Source organism: Aspergillus clavatus, genomic scaffold (assembly GCF_000002715.2).
Source record: "Aspergillus clavatus NRRL 1 1099423829795 genomic scaffold, whole genome shotgun sequence".
Classification (NCBI taxonomy): domain Eukaryota; kingdom Fungi; phylum Ascomycota; class Eurotiomycetes; order Eurotiales; family Aspergillaceae; genus Aspergillus; species Aspergillus clavatus.
This window is the reverse complement of record NW_001517104.1, coordinates 1,238,224-1,254,520: the sequence shown is the minus strand read 5'-3', so window position 1 is coordinate 1,254,520 and position 16,297 is coordinate 1,238,224. Positions and strand designations below refer to the sequence as shown.

Sequence of the window (16,297 nt, the reverse complement as noted above, 5' to 3'; positions counted from 1 at the left end):
CAAAAGTCAGTCATCACCAGCCTGAAGACCTGAACTTTCCCGATTCCCGAATCCGCAAGCAATGACTCAGAAAAAAAAAAAAAAAAAAAAAAAAAGGAAGAAGAAAGTCAAAATATCACAAGGAAAGAGAAACCCACTAAGCAAAGAGATACTTGGCCGCATGCTCAACATGGTCATCCGCGAACGTCGCCATGGTGAAGTAGCTATGGTCATAGTCCGGCTGGTAGCGCACCCGCACGCCCTCGACGCCAGCCTCCTTGGCCGCCTTCTCGAAGTTCTCGGGGAGAAGCTGGCCCTGCTTGTAGAAGTTGTCGCCGGTGCCCTACACCACGTTTTCCCCCGGGGTTAGCGGGGTTTCCTCGCGCGTGGCCTTTTGCTTTCGAAGGTGGAGGGGGCAGGCAGGCAGGCAGGCAGGCAAACTCACCACATCAATCAGCACATCTAGCGGGCCCTTCCACTTCCTCACGAGCTCGGTGGCATCGTGCTCCTTCCATTTCTCCTGCTGGTCGTCGCCGAAATAGCCCGCGAAGGCCTTCTGGCCCCAGGGGCAGTTGATGGGGTTTGCGATGGGCGCGAACGCCGAGACGGATTTGTATTTGCCGGGGTTGCGGAGGAACTGTGGATTTTTGCACCGTCCATTAGTACCATTTCCATTGCCCTTTCTTTCTTTCTTTCTTTATTCTTCTTCTTTTTCTCTCTCCCAGTTTAGGGTCTGAGAAATAAGATAAAGGAAAGAGGGAAGATAGGATAAGCTCGCACCAGAGTCAGAGCGCCGTGGCCGCCCATACTGTGGCCCGTGATGCTGACGCGTTGCGCATCGAGCTGCGGGAATGCCGCGAAGACGGTCTGCGGCAGCTCCTCGGTCACGTAGGTGTACATGTTATAGCCGGCGTTGTAGGGGGCCTTGGTGGCGTCGACGTAGAAGCCGGCGCCGGAGCCAAAGTCCCACGAGTCGTTCTCGCCATCGATGTTCAGGCCGCCTGACAAAGAGCTGGATCAACACAGTCCGACAACACACAGAAAAAAACTAAAAAAAAAAATAAAGCAAAAGAAGAAGAAAGGGGTGGGATGTTTTCGGCAACATACGGGGACTGGTATCCGGATACAACACCGCGATGCCCTTCTTGCTGGCACCGTGCTGGAAGAAGCCCTTCTCGGAGCAGTTGTCCGCGGTACAGGTGAGGCCGGACAGGTAGATCAGGACGGGGATCTTCTGCGAGGCGTTCTGGAAGGCTTGTGGGGGTAGGTAGAGGTTGAAGTTCATCTCGCAGCGTGTCGAGCTGGCGGCGTGGCTCAGCTTCAGCAGCTTGCCGCCGAATGAGGCGATTGTTGCTTTTGTTGTTACCGACATGATGGCGACTTTTGCACTCTGGGGGTTCCTAAGTGAGTGAACTGCCGGGAGAAGAGAGCAGAGAGAAGAGAGAAGAGGAAGGAGAAGAGGCGCCGAGCAGGAAATGTAGATGGGTTTGACGTTTTAGACGGTTTGACGGGCCAAGTGGGGGAGGGGAATGAGGGGAATCTTCATGAGGGGCATTTCTCTCTCTTCTCTTGATCTCAACACCAACATTTGTCTATCTACTATCTTTCTACAAGTTGGCACGATGTCTTCCACTGATAGGTCAAGTCATCGGGAACCATTATCATCTCGGCATGGATAGGTCTATGCAGTTGTCGGCGGTCTTAAAATGGAAAATAAATACGAGCGCCATACGATCTTCGATGGACATCGGAAAACTCTTCCTTATAGGGACATCAACAGAGAGGTATCCATATAACAGACAGTAACAGACAAAAAGAAAAGCGCCAATACTCAATGCAATGGAAGATATAGATCAAACATGACTGGGAATACTCCGACAATGCAAACCCCAAATAACGCCATCAACCTAAGCACATAGACATTGTCTACTCCAAGAACAACGAAGGAACGCCATAAATGACAGGCGCTGCACCATTCAAATACTTCAACACACATGCACCCCGCGACTTGGAGACTGCTTCATCTAGCGTCACGGGCTGTGGGGGCTCACTGCCGCAGCCACTCGACTTAGCCGTGCGGGATCGGCCCTTGCTAGGCAGAGGCAACTGCCGGTCGTTGGCCCCCTGTTCACCTAATAATCCCCATTTCTCGAACGTCGACTTGGCAAAGCGATCGATGTCTTTATCCGTCACATCCCAAAGGGTTGCGACCAGCGCCGGACAGCCTGCTTGCAAGTAGTTCATAGGAGTTCCGTACGGCTCGTACTCCCCCGCTTCAGTCAACGTGCCACTGCTGCAGCCCATGAGGAATGTAACTGCACACCGATCCAGGCGCTTGATGGTTCGACCACGGATATACTGTGCACCGCTCCCGTGGCCAAAATACAAAAACATGCTCTTCGATTCCAGACCCCCCCTGAACTCCTCCTCCGTAGGCTCTCGCTTGGAGATGCCCGTCCATGTGGTCAAGCGGCCCAAATCCGCCTCAAAGGTAGCCTGAGTGGTCTGTAAGTCCCCTGTTGGATTGAGAACATACGTGCCACTGCCACGATCAATACCGAATCCGGATTCGCCAGTATCCGCTTTCATACTCTGGAACTGGACGATCCGATCGCGCAGACATTCCAAGGAAGGAACACGACATACTGGCAGCCTCTGAAGGCACGGAAGTGATTCCCACGGGAACAGGTGCAGTGCCTTGTCCAGAACCAAGACAGTATGCTGAGCCTGCTGAGCCTCCCGTGCGCGCTCTGCCGCTTCATGGTAGCCCCGGATCGCATCAAGTGTCTCGACAACCATCATATCAAAGTCAATTTCGTCGTAGGCATTACGTTCTCCTTGGAACTGCAGGATATCCACCACGAAATACAGCAGATCCATTAATGTCTCCTCTGGATCTTCTTGGTCCTCTAGATCCTTCACGCCAACAAATAACTCGAGGACATTCTGATGAAGCGACAATTTGGGAGCTGCTCCACGACCGCCCTTTCGTCTTGATGGCAGGTGCTTGTCGAGTATATTATGGAATGCATTGGCAAAAAGTGTCAGAGCCGCGTCTGCGTGAGGCGTGGGGGAGAAGATGCCTCGGAACCCACCAAACCAGACATTCTCAATGTTCTGAAGTAGGTTCTCGAGACGCTGGTCGAGGGCCTCACGGGTCTTCCACCAGTCCTTCTTGGACTGTCGATCCTTCTGTAATTTTGCCGCATGCGCACTCTCGTTAGCCAGCTTGATAAGGTCCTGCATCTCGCCTCGTCCGTCCTCAAACGTGAACTGGTCCTCCTCGTCCTCGGAATTGCCCCTCTTCAGAGGAAGTCGCAGAAGGAAGGGCGAGTGGTTCTTGCGCAATCGGGAAATGATGAATTCCGTGCAGTCGGTACTCAGGGACAGGGAGAGTACATTGAAATTTTCAGGGAGAATGTCGATATATTCCTCAACAAAGGTGCTGCATAGGTCTGCCTCAAGATCCGCCGAAGAATGACCCGCTGGCCAAAGCAGCGGATCGTTGAACGCTGAGAGCTGCTTGTCAATGCCTATCGCAATCCGCTCGCGCGTGAAAGCACCAATACGGCCGATCTCTAAACGACCAGGCAGGTGATTAGTGAATGCACCAACATTGAGATGAAAAATACGTACCGTTCACGTTCGCTGGAGGTTGAGACCATGGCATTAGACATCCAGGCGCCGTCGTATGGGACAGCATCGAGATACGACTCATTAGCCGTGACGCCGTATGACTATCCAAAGTGGACCCCAGAGTCGTGGCCGCAGAGAAGATATTGTTCAAACATTGACCGGCCTTCGACAGCACCATGGTGAAATCATCACCTGCCTTTACCGATCTGGAGCGAGTTCCCTTGGCAGGTGTCCTGGCCTTGCGTGTAGTAGATTGTTTGGAGGAGGAGGATGAAGAGGAAGATGAGGTGGTGGCGCTTTCGCTTGCAACCTTTTTCGGAGATTGTAATGCGGGAAGAGAAATCGTGGATTCTGGTAGCACACAATAAACCGCATGCATGGCAAATTGCCGAATTGCATCTGCAAGATGGTGTTCACTTTCTTCGAGATGCAACGAAATCTGGCTGTCCCGAGAGACCGCGAATTTTCGGGCATCGGTCAACAGAGACGACGCTTTCTCGAACTCTCGGAGCGCACGCGAGCAAGCTGCCTGTTGTTGAAGTATCTCGCTTTTCAAGCGAAGGAGGGACTGTGAAAGAGTTGTATTGGCATCCGATGTGTCGCTTGCCGTCTTCGTCGTGCTTTTTGAAGATACGGTGGTTGCGCGAGTTCTCCGGGTAGTCGTTGTTGTGGGTTGGGTCTTCCTGCTGATCCCCCTAATCCGTAATTTGTCCATTCCAGTTTCCAGCTCAGTAATTCTAGGCTGTGCTGGAAGAGCATTCGGTGCCTCAGAGGCCGCTACATCACCCATTATCTGCTCCGCCCTGAGGAGAGCCTGCCATTCGTCGTCGTGGTTACCCTGCATTCGGTGGAGAGAGGCGATGCTCATCTGAAGCGAGATAAGCTCGACACTACTCTCCAACTTTTTCGCCAGAGATTCTGCGGCTGAGAGAAGTTCCTGGCCTTCGGTAATACGTCCGCCAAAGATCCAGTAGGACGCCAACTGAGCTTGAGAAGCGATCAAGCGGACGTTCGCATTAAGCGTCTTGTTGATCTTCAGTGCTTGCTCACCATAATAAACAGCGTCCTGGAACAAACCATAGTGCGCAGAGAGGTACGCAAGGTTCAACAGAGCAGTGTGATGCGACCCGACATGGGGCCAGAAGGGAGCACCTTGAGAAAAACTGACGGTAGGATTTTCCAGAGAAACGGACTGCGAAACATCGAGCCGCGCAACTCCTTCGACAACACCCTCAAGGTCAGAGGCAGAGCTTGCCGTTACAGCTTTTTCTTGTTTTCTCTGCGACAATCTTTCCACTTTAGCCCAGATGCGGCAGTTCAGCTTGACACATAATTTGGCGAAGAATAGCGCCGTCGGTACCGAGCCTTGCGCGAATGAGAGCCGAGAACTTATGAACATAGCATCTGCTACCATTCTCTCCCATGCGATCTTTGACATGATAGAGCAGCTGCTCAGATCCTGCTTTTTCTGATTTCGCTCATACATTGCCCTCGATATAGAGAGCACGCTTGCCGCCTGCTCAAGCTCGCCGGTCTCGAGAAGATATTCAGCTCGGGCAAGCTTGTGTGATAAGCTCGCCAGGCAAGAGACTTCTTTTTGCTTTAGATATTGATCAGCGCGCGCCAGAAGAGCTTCGGCCTTCTTGCAATGTCCCAAGCGGCAGTATTGCAGGACCAGGCGTGACAAGAGAATAATAGCTTCCGAGACGTCTCCTGTCTCATGAAGTTCAGTAATCCGCAACACCAGCTCAAGAGCAGTAAGCTGAAGTTTCCATAGGCCGTAAATCTCTGTATAATCCACAATGGCTTTCATCTGAACCAGAAGATGGTCCACATCCCCAATGCATGAGACAAGAGATTTTCTGTCACTACAGTTGTGCATCATGGAATTCCACGAACTTAATATCCGCTCCAGAGCATCGGGGCGCAGATCTCCTTCATGGAGTCCCAGGGTGAGGCAAACCGAGTTTTGCATATGCGTGGCATAAGTGTTCAAGTCGAGATCCTCACCCATTCCCTTGAAGTGCTCTAGAGATGCGAGGCCTTCTTCAACAACAGTTCGTACAGTTGCCAGTCCAAGAGACCCTGGATGCTCCGATGCGAAGCGCAGACAAAATAGAATTGATCGCATGCGGCGAATTGGATGCAGATTAATGGTGTATATATCGAAGATTGTGAACATGAGCTCGTCAAAGGCTGAGCGGAAGCGCTCGTCACTGTGGGTGTGTGATGGAAGTTCGGTCAGAATACCTAATTGCCATTCAAGAAGGAACCCCCTCTGCAAGAGATCCATATCAGGAGAATCGAAGAACTTTGGGCTTGCTGAGTTCCGGTTTCGCAGGCTCACTCTTAAGTACGCTGAAAGTACTCTACTGAAAGTAAAGCCACTGCTTTTCGGGTCCTGACTGGCCTGAGAGGGGAACCCCCCCGCGATGTCCGCTAAGAGCTGTTTCAATAGTCCTGTGTCGATGTACTCTCTGATCGAATCCCTAAATGCTTCTCCAGATTCAACAACCATATTCGCTTCAAGGTACGAATGAGCAAGTCTTTCGTATTTTAGAGTGGCAAACCCTGTTTTTCGCTGGGACAGCGAGCACTTGGGGAGAAAGCTGACGGAATGTTTCAACACATGCAGAAGCTCACGAGGCCCTTTACCGGAGTCTTTGTCCTTGAGATATCGAGACCAAAACAAATTTGACATCCTGATGAAAGCCGCTCCCGAATCGCTCGTTTCCGAATCTTTTGTGGCTTGCGGCGAGCATTCAACTGTGACAAGGAGACGCTGACAATCGACCAATGTAGGCAGTACCGAGTCCCAGGAAGGGCTGTCGGACATGACAGACAACTTTCCAATAGCGACGGCTGAATCCACGGCAGCGAGCACGATGCTTTTACAAGCGTCGAGCCGCTTGTGAAACAAGTGATAGTCCTTTTCTTCGTCCTCTGGTGTTGGCTTCCTTCCAAGATACCGACGTAAAAACTTCACGAATCCGTTCAAGTATGTATAAATCTGAAGGAGAATATCCCTATCCTCGTCGGTGGCAATATAATCCTTAGCGACCTTTTCCCCCAGCCAGCTCATAGCAACCTTTTTCATTTTGGCCGCTTCCACTAGCAGCTCATCTAGATCATTTTGATTTCCCCTGAGAGGTGTTCCCAGTGCTGCAGTAGCCTCAGCAAGTAGATGTGAGATGTGAGATTGGCGCAGTTTCGTCGACTTTTTCGAGACCAGGAGATGAAGGGCCGCAATTTTACATCGAACTGTGGCTGACGAGAGCAAACCCTCATCTGCCAGAGGATTAAGCGCCTCGGTGAGCAACGTCGAAGCTTCCTCAAAGCAACCGGCTTCTTGCGCAAGTTGTCCGAGAACAGTTGCAATCCGTGCCACGGATAGGTTATTCCTCAGCCTGGCCGCGGCTTGCTTCTGTATCGTAGCAACAGCTGCTTGAATTCGAACGATCGTTTTGTAGATCGCAGCAAATTCCGCCTTTTCAATACCCTTGAAGTTACTGACAAAATTCGCCAGGTAGCGCGCCAGCGGATCCCACATCTCTTTCACGTCGTCACATACATGCCCTGACAACTTCCAGCTCATACAGCGGACTTCAAGTGATAGCAATTGAAGGAGCAATGTGGTGATAGGCTTCAATCGCTCCCTCGACGCGCCGTCATCTGCTGGTTGCTGTCCTCCGGAGGACATTGACATTATGGTGTTGGATAACAGTTGAAGTTGTAATGCTGCCTTATCTTTTGTGATGGATTGTGATTCAACCGCAGCTGTAATTACTTTTGCCGGGCTACTCGAGTTCGTCAACTGCAGGGAGGCTAGGACCTTCTGCACTGTCGAGGGTCGTTTCTCCATGGCAATGAGTCGCAGGGCGTTGGTCTGAAAAGATACAATCAGACCGTGCAATGGCCGACCATGAGACAGGTTCCTCAGTGACAACAGATCCGACATTCGTTCCTTAATCGTTTCTTCGTCCGCTCCTCGCTGATTGTCCTGTCCAGTAGCCTTCTTTGACGTCGCATCCTGGCTGTCCAGGTATTGTTGAATTCTTCGCTTAAGACCTCGCAGTTCCCTGTAAGCCAGGTCGTTCAAACCCAATGATAGGTATCTCCCGACTAGAACACATGCGCCCTGTTCGAGCTGGATGTTCGGGGGTTCGTTTTCCTGCCCTCCTTGTTCGGCTTTCACGCTTCGGAGACATGAAAGCGCTATACTAGCGCATTCAGCCACTGCAAGAACGCCTCCGTCGGTACCTGTTGTATTTGACTGTGCGCGTTGGGATGGCTTCGACTTTGTGGGCGATTTCAGAAGGCGGTTTGGCGATACCGGACGAAGAGGGGTACTTGTCGCTAGAACACGGAGTTCGGGTAATTTAGAGGCGTCCCCGAGTGTTTTCAATGTTGTGTTAAAGACCTCTGTCGCTAGCGCCACCTTTTCCTGACTCGATAAATGTGCTGCATCGTGCTCTATTGTGATCGTTGTTGTTGCACCCTTGGAAGACACTTTCGCTCGGGTAGTGGTTTTTGCCCGGCTTGAGGTAGTTGACGGAGTCTTTCTGCTTCTGACAGTCTTCTTCGAAACGTTACTTTCGACTTCGGATGACGAATTCGAAGGTCCGCAGACGAGAGTCTGGAGTGACAACACTGTAGCATTACAGCATGTCGAGATTGAGCGGACAGCTTGCTTCACCGAGTCCATCGATGGTTCGGGAAGTAGTGTTGCGACTGCCATATCGCTGTGTAGCCTACTGGAGGTACCTGGGGTTAGTGATGAACATGAATTAAGGCCGTGAACGCCTTGAAGCTGTGATGCCCATGTTCAATCTGGCGGATCTCCCAAAGAATCGGGCTAAGCCTCACGCAGTGGTTGTTGCAGCAACGAATACGGGCTATACCTAAGGCGGTATAGTGCCACCACCGCCCCGATTCTCCGGCTTCCCAAGGTCTTTTTGCCGATCTCCTCCATCTGGATTGCCAAAGACCATATCGCAATCGCAATTTGAAGGACACATTCCTGCGATCATGAGTATTTCTACGGTTCGCCTTTCATATATGGCCCGCGGCCTCTCAGTACCTCGGACGTTTGCAAGGGTTCCTCTATCGACACCATGGCAACAATATCGATATGCCACTTCGGGCCATATCCCAAAGATCGCTCAACCATCGTTCTGGCACTCGATGATTCCCAAGTTTATTCGAGACCGACGCACGAAAAAAGACACCGATCCTTCAAAGCCGAAGGAATGGAATCCTGCTAGCTTCTACATCATTATATTCATTCTGATCGGTTCGCAAGCGATTCGAATGATTGCGCTTAAGAACGAATATAACGCATATACCCGTTCAACCGACGCGAAGATTCGACTTTTGCGGGAGGTTATTGAGAAGGTCCAGAGAGGGGAGAAGGTAGACATTGAAAGGCTACTTGGAACAGGCGATGAGGCAAAGGAGAGAGAATGGGAAGAAAGTACTGTTTCCGTCGCATATCCCGCATGGCCACTATCATGTGCTGACAGACTCTGCAACAGTACTTCGCGAAATTGAAGAGGAAGATTCCCTTTGGCACCGAAAGAATTCCAAAACGGAACCCGCTCAGGAAAAGCCAGCTGAGCAACTAAAGACACAGGAAGTAGAGAAATCTCGGGTGAAGGACACCGTTGTTCCGGCTGAAGGACCTTCACAAGAGGAGCCACCGAAAGACGGTGCCACGAGAAGGAAGTTGAACTTCTTCTAATCGGATTGAATGCTTGGCCCTGGTTTACCCAGCATCATTGCTTGTCTCTTGAGAAGTCCGCACCTTCAAATATCGAGGCATCACCAACGTACCATTCGTGACGTTTGTCGAGGGACTTATCTCGGGAAATTCTAGGTTGGTATTGTAAATTCCTTCTTTGGCCGCATTCTGACCAAGAAATAGAATCTGCGCAGTCGTCCCTCGATTTTAAAAGACTTGGATCACTGCATGACAGTCATAGACCGCTAGCTGGTGTCAGGTCCATGCAGTTTTCGGCCTCTTCACTTTCAAAGACCTCACACCTTTTTGCATGATACCCACGTCTATAGCCTTTCCATCCCACGGAAAATTGCTCGGCTCCTGTATATTACTCGCTTCCTTGTACAAATATTGACGCGAAAGATTGAATATATGATTGTTCATTTCTCTCGTGCCTTCTCGCTACTCTCCAAATTCACAGTCTTGAGATTGTGTGGACCTCAAATGTCCCTTTGGCTCTCGCATTCGATCACACTCGATTTTATAGCTGCACGAGGTTCTTTTGTATATTGCAGAAAATGCCGATTGCCTCAAAAAGTCAGTCAGCTGGTTCTGGTCTTATCTGGTGGCGATCAGTACTGACGCGCGTGAATTTCTTCGCTTGCTCCATGGTAAGGGATGCTTCAAGAAGGAAGGAGATTCTGATGCCTTGATGTTCACGGAAAAGGCGCGAAGACAGCGACACTGAGTCTGGAGTAATTGGCTACTTCATATTCGCCAGGGCACAGATGCCCTAGATGTTTTTCCTCTGAAGGAGTAATGCAATGTCAAAGTTCATCAACCTTAAAGCACTGATGGAGCATCCACGAAGCCGGTCCTTCCTATGGAATATAGAGAGTCATTACTTCCATACGAACACACATCATCGTGTACAGATAGAACCCGATAGAGAAGGCGCTACTAGGCTGGGATATCTCCTTGTGTCCTTCCGTTCCTGTCGTTCCTCCTGCTTGTCCATCATAGTATCTCTGAGACCATCTCTCGTCCCTTCAATGAATCCCTTCACATCTACACAAATACACCGCTTAGACTACATCCATACTCTACCATACTTCTCGCATTTACCATGCCAATGATGTCGTTTATGTCCTTGAGCGCCAAAGACCGCTTGCGCCGAACCCAATCCGCCCGTTCCATGCGTCGTCCGCGCCAGACTTCCTTTCCCTCCGAACCATTTGACCCAGTTCTTGCCAGAAAGCAAGCCACTGCAGCTGCCTCTCGTGCCATGCTTCGTTCCTCGGATAGATCTTCCATCGAGTCGAAGCACTCATACGACCGCCTAGGTGGCCTTGAAAGTATGGCAGTGCCTTCGCGAAGACCACCTCCCCCTCCAAGCCGTTCGCAAGCCCCCAGCGATGCGCCCTCAACCGCAAACGCCTCGCCCTCTCGGCAATCTGTGGCAAGTTACATAGAGAGTCAAGACGACGAACTCCTTTTCTCCGCAGCTCTGCCACCCATCAATGAGTTTCGGGGCCTGGATGGTCGTGACTCTTCATTGCCCTCATCCTATCGTCGGCTTCGCAAGGCACGATCGATGTTTTCGACCAGGCAGCGCTCCTCGCATGTCTCGCACGACATTCAGAACATGTACTCTCGTAACATCAATGACAGAGATTCGTTCGAATCCCCGAGATCGTACCGGACACTGAGACGCTCAATTTCCTTCTTAAGAAGCGGCCAGTCTTGGAGAACAGTCCATCGTGCCCAGAATCAAGACGCCGCTATTCAGCTCGCCCGCAGTCAATTTCAGGAGGACATGGCCAATAACACAAACCAGCCGAGACGATCATCGCTTACCATGCTAAAGCCAAGGCGTGAGTATAAGCCGTTTAGAAAGACATTCCGTACTCCCAGCGGAGCAGGTATAGAGAGCGACGCTTCACCATCGAACAACGAGTCTAGGCAACTCCGTTCCCGTGAAAAGGCACGATCCATTTCCTCCTCCATCAAGCGAGGCATCAAGCGAGTCTTGGGCCTGTCGAAGCCTCCCAGCGACCAAAAGCAGATGGAAGAATCAGTCCTTCCGCTTCAACAGCACGATGATCTGCCCCTGCCAGCACCCATGGATAGTTCCAATTACCCCGAGGACATCAACTATCCTGATGCGGCCATTGACCGTGATAGGCCACACACTGTGCATAGCGTACGCAGCAATGAGAGCCTCGCGACCTCTCGCTCCCGCGTGACCAGCTGGGCTGACTCCACAGTTGCAAATACGATCGCAACACGGAAAGCACCCGAGCGGAACAATCTGTCTATCATTGAAGAGCAGGCCGCTTTGTACAACCGCTCCTCCAGTCCCGACCCGTCTGCAAGACTGAGCCCGGTGCGGCCTGACGGCTCTATCGACAGTAAGCGTCTTTATTCTGCGCTGTTGAGGCGGATTGGCAGAGACAATATACCAAGTCCTGAAAGCGAGGTCACATTGGGTCAGGTCAAAGAACATCGCCTCATTCCAGCCCAGATGTCTTCGCTTCGTCCGAGGCGCAGTAGGCAAACCGTTCGTTCAGTGCCTAGTGATGAATCTATCGCAACGTTCAAGACGTTCGCAACTGCAAATGCAGGCTCTTTGACTCCTCAAAAGCAAACCTATCGCTATTCCCAGTCCCCGATATTCCTTAACAAGCTCTCGACGATCCACGACCCAGCAGGCAGAGCCCCGAACAATAGCCCGGTGGGGACCACCGCGGGATATGCTCCCACAATGGTGACAGACGCTGATGAGGACAGCAAAAGTGTGATTTTCACTCAGCATCCCGATCCGGAGCCACTGTCCAACTCTCCCAGCATCTACTCCCGGACAACCAGTGGCAATTCCCCAGATAAGAAGGACCAAGCCGTTGATCTGTACACGTCCGAAACAGAGGACGAGCCAGGGACCGTCACAATCTATGAATCTCAGCGAACCATATACAGCTCACCGAAGCGCATCTCTCGTTACGTCTCTACAGGGCATCGTGTGCGGCCCAGTGCTGAATGGAAGCAGTGGATGTCTTCCCAAATGGCGGGACTCGAGACTTCGGTGTCGACAAGAGATCACTATAGAGAACATGCTCAGATCCATAGCGAGGAAGGAGACTTCGTATCGTCTCCGCCCTCCCAAGGCTTCCAAGGCGATGGCTTATCATGCAGTGCGGGAACCATGCATACACCACACCTTGAAAGGGACGCTGGAGTAGAGGCCAAAGTCGCACCAAGTAGCAATTTCTCGCGGCCATTCAGTTGCTCTTCAAGTATACCTACAATTGCTCCTTCAAGAAAGGAGGCGGTTAGAGACCATGCTAACAACACTACTGTCTGGCCGTCCTCGGGCTCCGTTTTCACTTCTCCCAGCGCCAATAACCACCCTCACGAATACGTCTTGTCACCGATACAGACCAGGTCAAGCAACAGACTGCCAGTTCCTGAATCTCCCACCCCAAAGCGAGGTGCGTTCCTTTCGCAAGAAAGGAAATTAGCGAGTGAGCGTTATCGGCGATATTCAACTCGGCGACTTACAGCTTCTTCAGATGCGAGATCTCCTCAAGTTGGACTGATCAACAGACCTACGAACGAAAATTCGAGGACTGGCGATCTACTGAATAAGGCGGGGACATATGGACAGTCTCAGGGTATAAATTTGCCCATGTCAAGTCAGCGTATGGTGGAAGTGTTTCTCAACAGTCGACGTCATCAGCCAGGGGCAGAGAAGTCCGACGACGGGACCCCGGAGGGAGCCTTTATATAATTTAGGTGATTGATCAGAAAGTGGGAATTGCATGCTAGTCAAATAAGTATCCGTAAGCGAGCATTCTTCGCTTGGTTATGCTTCGGTGGGGAAAACAGTGCATTGGTCGGCTTCTTCTGTGTTTCTTCAAGTACCATCCAGTATACTCCTTGTAGTCATATAGCCAAATGGAAATATGAGCTGCGCGGACTTGGTTCCGTAGCTGTAGATCATCCACCCGAATATTTTGAAGGCTCACAGTAGCGTATCGGACAATGGTATCAAGTAAGCAGAGTTCATTCGTATACCGCCCTTTACGCTTATCAAGGTATCAAAACATCCAACACAAGAATACAATGTTTTCATCGCACATAATTCGCCGGAAAGCTCCCCTTCACCCCGCGCAACTCCCCCTCCCACCAATCATCCGTACTCTCCGTCTTCTTGAGGACGCGGATGCGATCACCCTCGCGGAAGGCCAGGTCCCCGGCACTCTGGCCACCGAAATCATACAGCGCGGTGACGAATGTTCCGTTCGAAGACGCGGCGCGCGGTTTCGGCGGGGGCGGGGGCGGTTTCTTCTTCGCGGCTGCGGCCGCGGCCGACGGATTCGGCGACGTGGAGCGGGAGACATTGGGGCTGGATGAGCGGCCGGGGCGCTGTTGGGTCGGGGCGAGACTGAAGTAGTCTGAGCGGGTTGATGCCGAGGCCGAGGCTGGGGAGAGGGCCGAGAGCGGGGTGTGGACGTATTCGGAGCCGCGGACGGGGAGATGAGCCGTGTCGCTGTGTGGGGTGGAAGAGGGGGAGAGGTGGGTGTTTGGGATGGGCAGGTTGGGGGAGAGGGTGGAGGGGGAGAGGTCGGCGAGGCGGGGCTTTGTCTCGTAGACGGGGAGGGGTTTTGTTTCGTAGGTTGGGGTCGGGGCTGGGGGGAGCTTGTTGAGGGTAGTGTGAGGATGGTTGTCGCGGCACGGAGATGGGGATGGGGACGAGGCTGATTGTGCGTGGTGGCTCTGGCTCGTCTGGCCGCTGGAGGGACGGCGGAAGTTGAGGCCGTTTGTGAGACGGGTGGAGAGGCCCTGGTTGGCGGCGTCCGGGGCCGAGGACATGCGGACAGTTTTGCCGTTGGCGAGGCAGCCGAAGCTTTCGACCTCCTGTTGGATGGGCTGGATGTCTCGTTCCCAGTGGGCGATGATGTCGTCCATGGGTGGTGCGGGGGAGGGGAAGTGGTGCTGCTCGCAGTAGGTGTGCACGACGGTGTAATAGTTTGCCAGCATGGTGTTTTGGATCTCGATCTGCGTGGCGAGGAGGTAGGGGAGCAGGGAGAATGCGGCGGCGATGAGCGGTGGGAGGCATTGGCGGAGATGCTCGTCTGCTGCTTGGTAGTCCTGTTGATATGGGTATGAGTCGCGGCTTGTGTAGAGGGGTGGGTGGCTTCAATTGCATACCTCTGTGGCTTTAGCAAGATCGACTTCGGCTTTGGCGAGCGCTGCGTTGTCCCGGTCCGAACGCTTTGTCTTCTTGGTATAGCTGTCGACGCGACTCTGGTAGCGCTCGTAGTCCAGCTAGGCATGCCTGTCAGCGACATGGACACCTTGGCGCAGGCTAGAATCAAAACATACCTTGCGATCCTCCCGTTTCTTGATTGTCTTCTTCAATGGCGTCAAATGCTCTTTGGCCTCCGAGGCGGGCCTGATCATGCGCTGGTCCACGGCATTGAGCTCCTCCGCCAACTCTTTGCGCAACACTTCATATTCCTCTCGCAGTTTTTGTGTTCGCGCCAGTGTGGCTTCTGGGGTCGGGGTGGCTTTTGTGGCAGTAGTAGAATCGGACGATCCAATGATCGGGGGGTAGATGCTGTCGAACTCGACGAGCATTCGCTCTTGGTGTAACAGAATCGAGGACCACGCATCGCGCCAGGCTCCAGTATACTCAATGATCTAGCGGCGCGGTCAGTTGGGTCAACACGGAGTATTTGGTGGTGGGAACAGGGGGGTAGGGGGGGGATGACTTACCTTTCCCAGGAGCTTGTCGGTCTGGTCGTAGTCCTTCAACAGAATCCCTACCTGACTTTCATCGGCGGATCGCTTCATAAAGCGGCCAAACTGCCTCTGAACGCTCTGCATCTTGTTGGTGGGTGGTTCGCAGAGGCCAAAGGTTGCAGACTTGGGGAGGATGCGGGGACGCGATTTAAAATGTTAGGCTGCCATATATTGCAAGAGTTGGAAGGTTCAACGGAGCAGAGTGATCAAGCAAGAATGGTGACAGAATACCAATGACAAGATCAAAAGAATAGAAAAGCAGACGGATGAAGATGAAGAAGATAAAAGGAATACAGAGTGAGATGACGCAGCCAATTCGCGTCGTGCATCAAACCACAGGGGGCTGTGGTGTTCAGTTTGAAAGCGAATGGGGTCTCACTGTCTCACACCCCACTATGGAATTGCCTCCTGGAGTTCTGTCACTGACCACTGTTAGAGAGTCAGACAAGTTATTGTTGTTGTAGTTGCGATCTTCGGTTTGACGTGATAAACAGTGGAAATTGGGGGCAGATGTAGCGATGGTGATTGGCAGTATACCACGGAGAGTGGATAGACACTTACTAGTAGTCTATGAGGAATCCCTGGGGGTCTAACTGGCTGATAGAGATATAGACATAGTAGACGACACTAATAATATGATAACTGTGGCCACCTCCTGATTTAGGAGCATTGAGCAATCGGCTGTTTCTCATCCATTTGTTCTTTTGCAATCAATTATGAGCACTCTGTAGGTCAATGTGAATTACTCTATTTCTCAGTGTGTCCAAGTCGGATTCTCAAGCCACCTGCCAACTGGTCTGTGCTAGGTTGGTGTACCCTATTATTATTACTCCATAGTCCATACTATCCATTCTACTGAATAAAGTCATCCGTACCGAGCTGGTCATTTTCTGCGCACAGATAACACCCAATTAGAGATTTGTATCATATCCATTGTTAGAACTTTCGGATATATGTTGCACATGAGGGACGACGACTGACTGTGTGGAAAGGTGGCAATGTATAGCTCCAAGGCGACGCGCAACTGTATCTTCCTATCGTTTCTCTAGCGCTACTATGTAGAGTCCCTGCATACTTCTGGACGACAGCTGGTACAAGTCACAGTGAGCCGTGGACGAGTTGAGACGACACCTGGCGCTGGTAAAGTCAATTCATCGC

The 16,297-nt window shown here is 51.8% G+C and overlaps 5 protein-coding genes across 5 annotated transcripts, besides 5 other annotated features; 2 read left to right on the top strand and 3 right to left on the bottom strand.

Annotated features, from left to right (window-relative positions):
• Positions 1 to 70: 70 nt before the first annotated feature.
• Positions 71 to 106: a microsatellite.
• Positions 72 to 95: a microsatellite.
• Positions 107 to 136: 30 nt separating the features above from the next.
• On the bottom strand, positions 137 to 1,351 carry ACLA_012870 (S-formylglutathione hydrolase; the record flags this gene model as incomplete). The annotated part of the gene is made up of 4 exons (XM_001274284.1): positions 137 to 322; positions 425 to 616; positions 760 to 980; positions 1,087 to 1,351. The coding sequence occupies 4 exons, from the start codon at positions 1,349 to 1,351 to the stop codon at positions 137 to 139; spliced, it is 864 nt and encodes a 287-aa protein (XP_001274285.1).
• Positions 394 to 417: a microsatellite.
• Positions 659 to 700: a microsatellite.
• A 49-nt stretch (positions 1,352 to 1,400) lies between the features above and the next one.
• Positions 1,401 to 1,440: a microsatellite.
• A 465-nt stretch (positions 1,441 to 1,905) lies between these two features.
• Positions 1,906 to 8,353, bottom strand: ACLA_012860 (C50 family peptidase; the record flags this gene model as incomplete). Its single annotated transcript, XM_001274283.1, has 2 exons — positions 1,906 to 3,557; positions 3,616 to 8,353. The coding sequence occupies 2 exons, from the start codon at positions 8,351 to 8,353 to the stop codon at positions 1,906 to 1,908; spliced, it is 6,390 nt and encodes a 2,129-aa protein (XP_001274284.1).
• Positions 8,354 to 8,643: 290 nt separating this feature from the next.
• On the top strand, positions 8,644 to 9,355 carry ACLA_012850 (DUF5321 domain-containing protein; the record flags this gene model as incomplete). The annotated part of the gene is made up of 2 exons (XM_001274282.1): positions 8,644 to 9,088; positions 9,150 to 9,355. 2 exons carry the CDS (start codon positions 8,644 to 8,646, stop codon positions 9,353 to 9,355), a joined length of 651 nt encoding a protein of 216 aa, XP_001274283.1.
• Positions 9,356 to 10,469: 1,114 nt separating this feature from the next.
• On the top strand, positions 10,470 to 13,121 carry ACLA_012840 (uncharacterized protein; the record flags this gene model as incomplete). The annotated part of the gene is made up of 1 exon (XM_001274281.1): positions 10,470 to 13,121. One exon carries the CDS (start codon positions 10,470 to 10,472, stop codon positions 13,119 to 13,121), a length of 2,652 nt encoding a protein of 883 aa, XP_001274282.1.
• Positions 13,122 to 13,462: 341 nt separating this feature from the next.
• On the bottom strand, positions 13,463 to 15,223 carry ACLA_012830 (BAR and SH3 domain-containing protein; the record flags this gene model as incomplete). Its single annotated transcript, XM_001274280.1, has 4 exons — positions 13,463 to 14,485; positions 14,546 to 14,662; positions 14,720 to 15,037; positions 15,113 to 15,223. 4 exons carry the CDS (start codon positions 15,221 to 15,223, stop codon positions 13,463 to 13,465), a joined length of 1,569 nt encoding a protein of 522 aa, XP_001274281.1.
• Between the last annotated feature and the right edge of the window lie 1,074 nt (positions 15,224 to 16,297).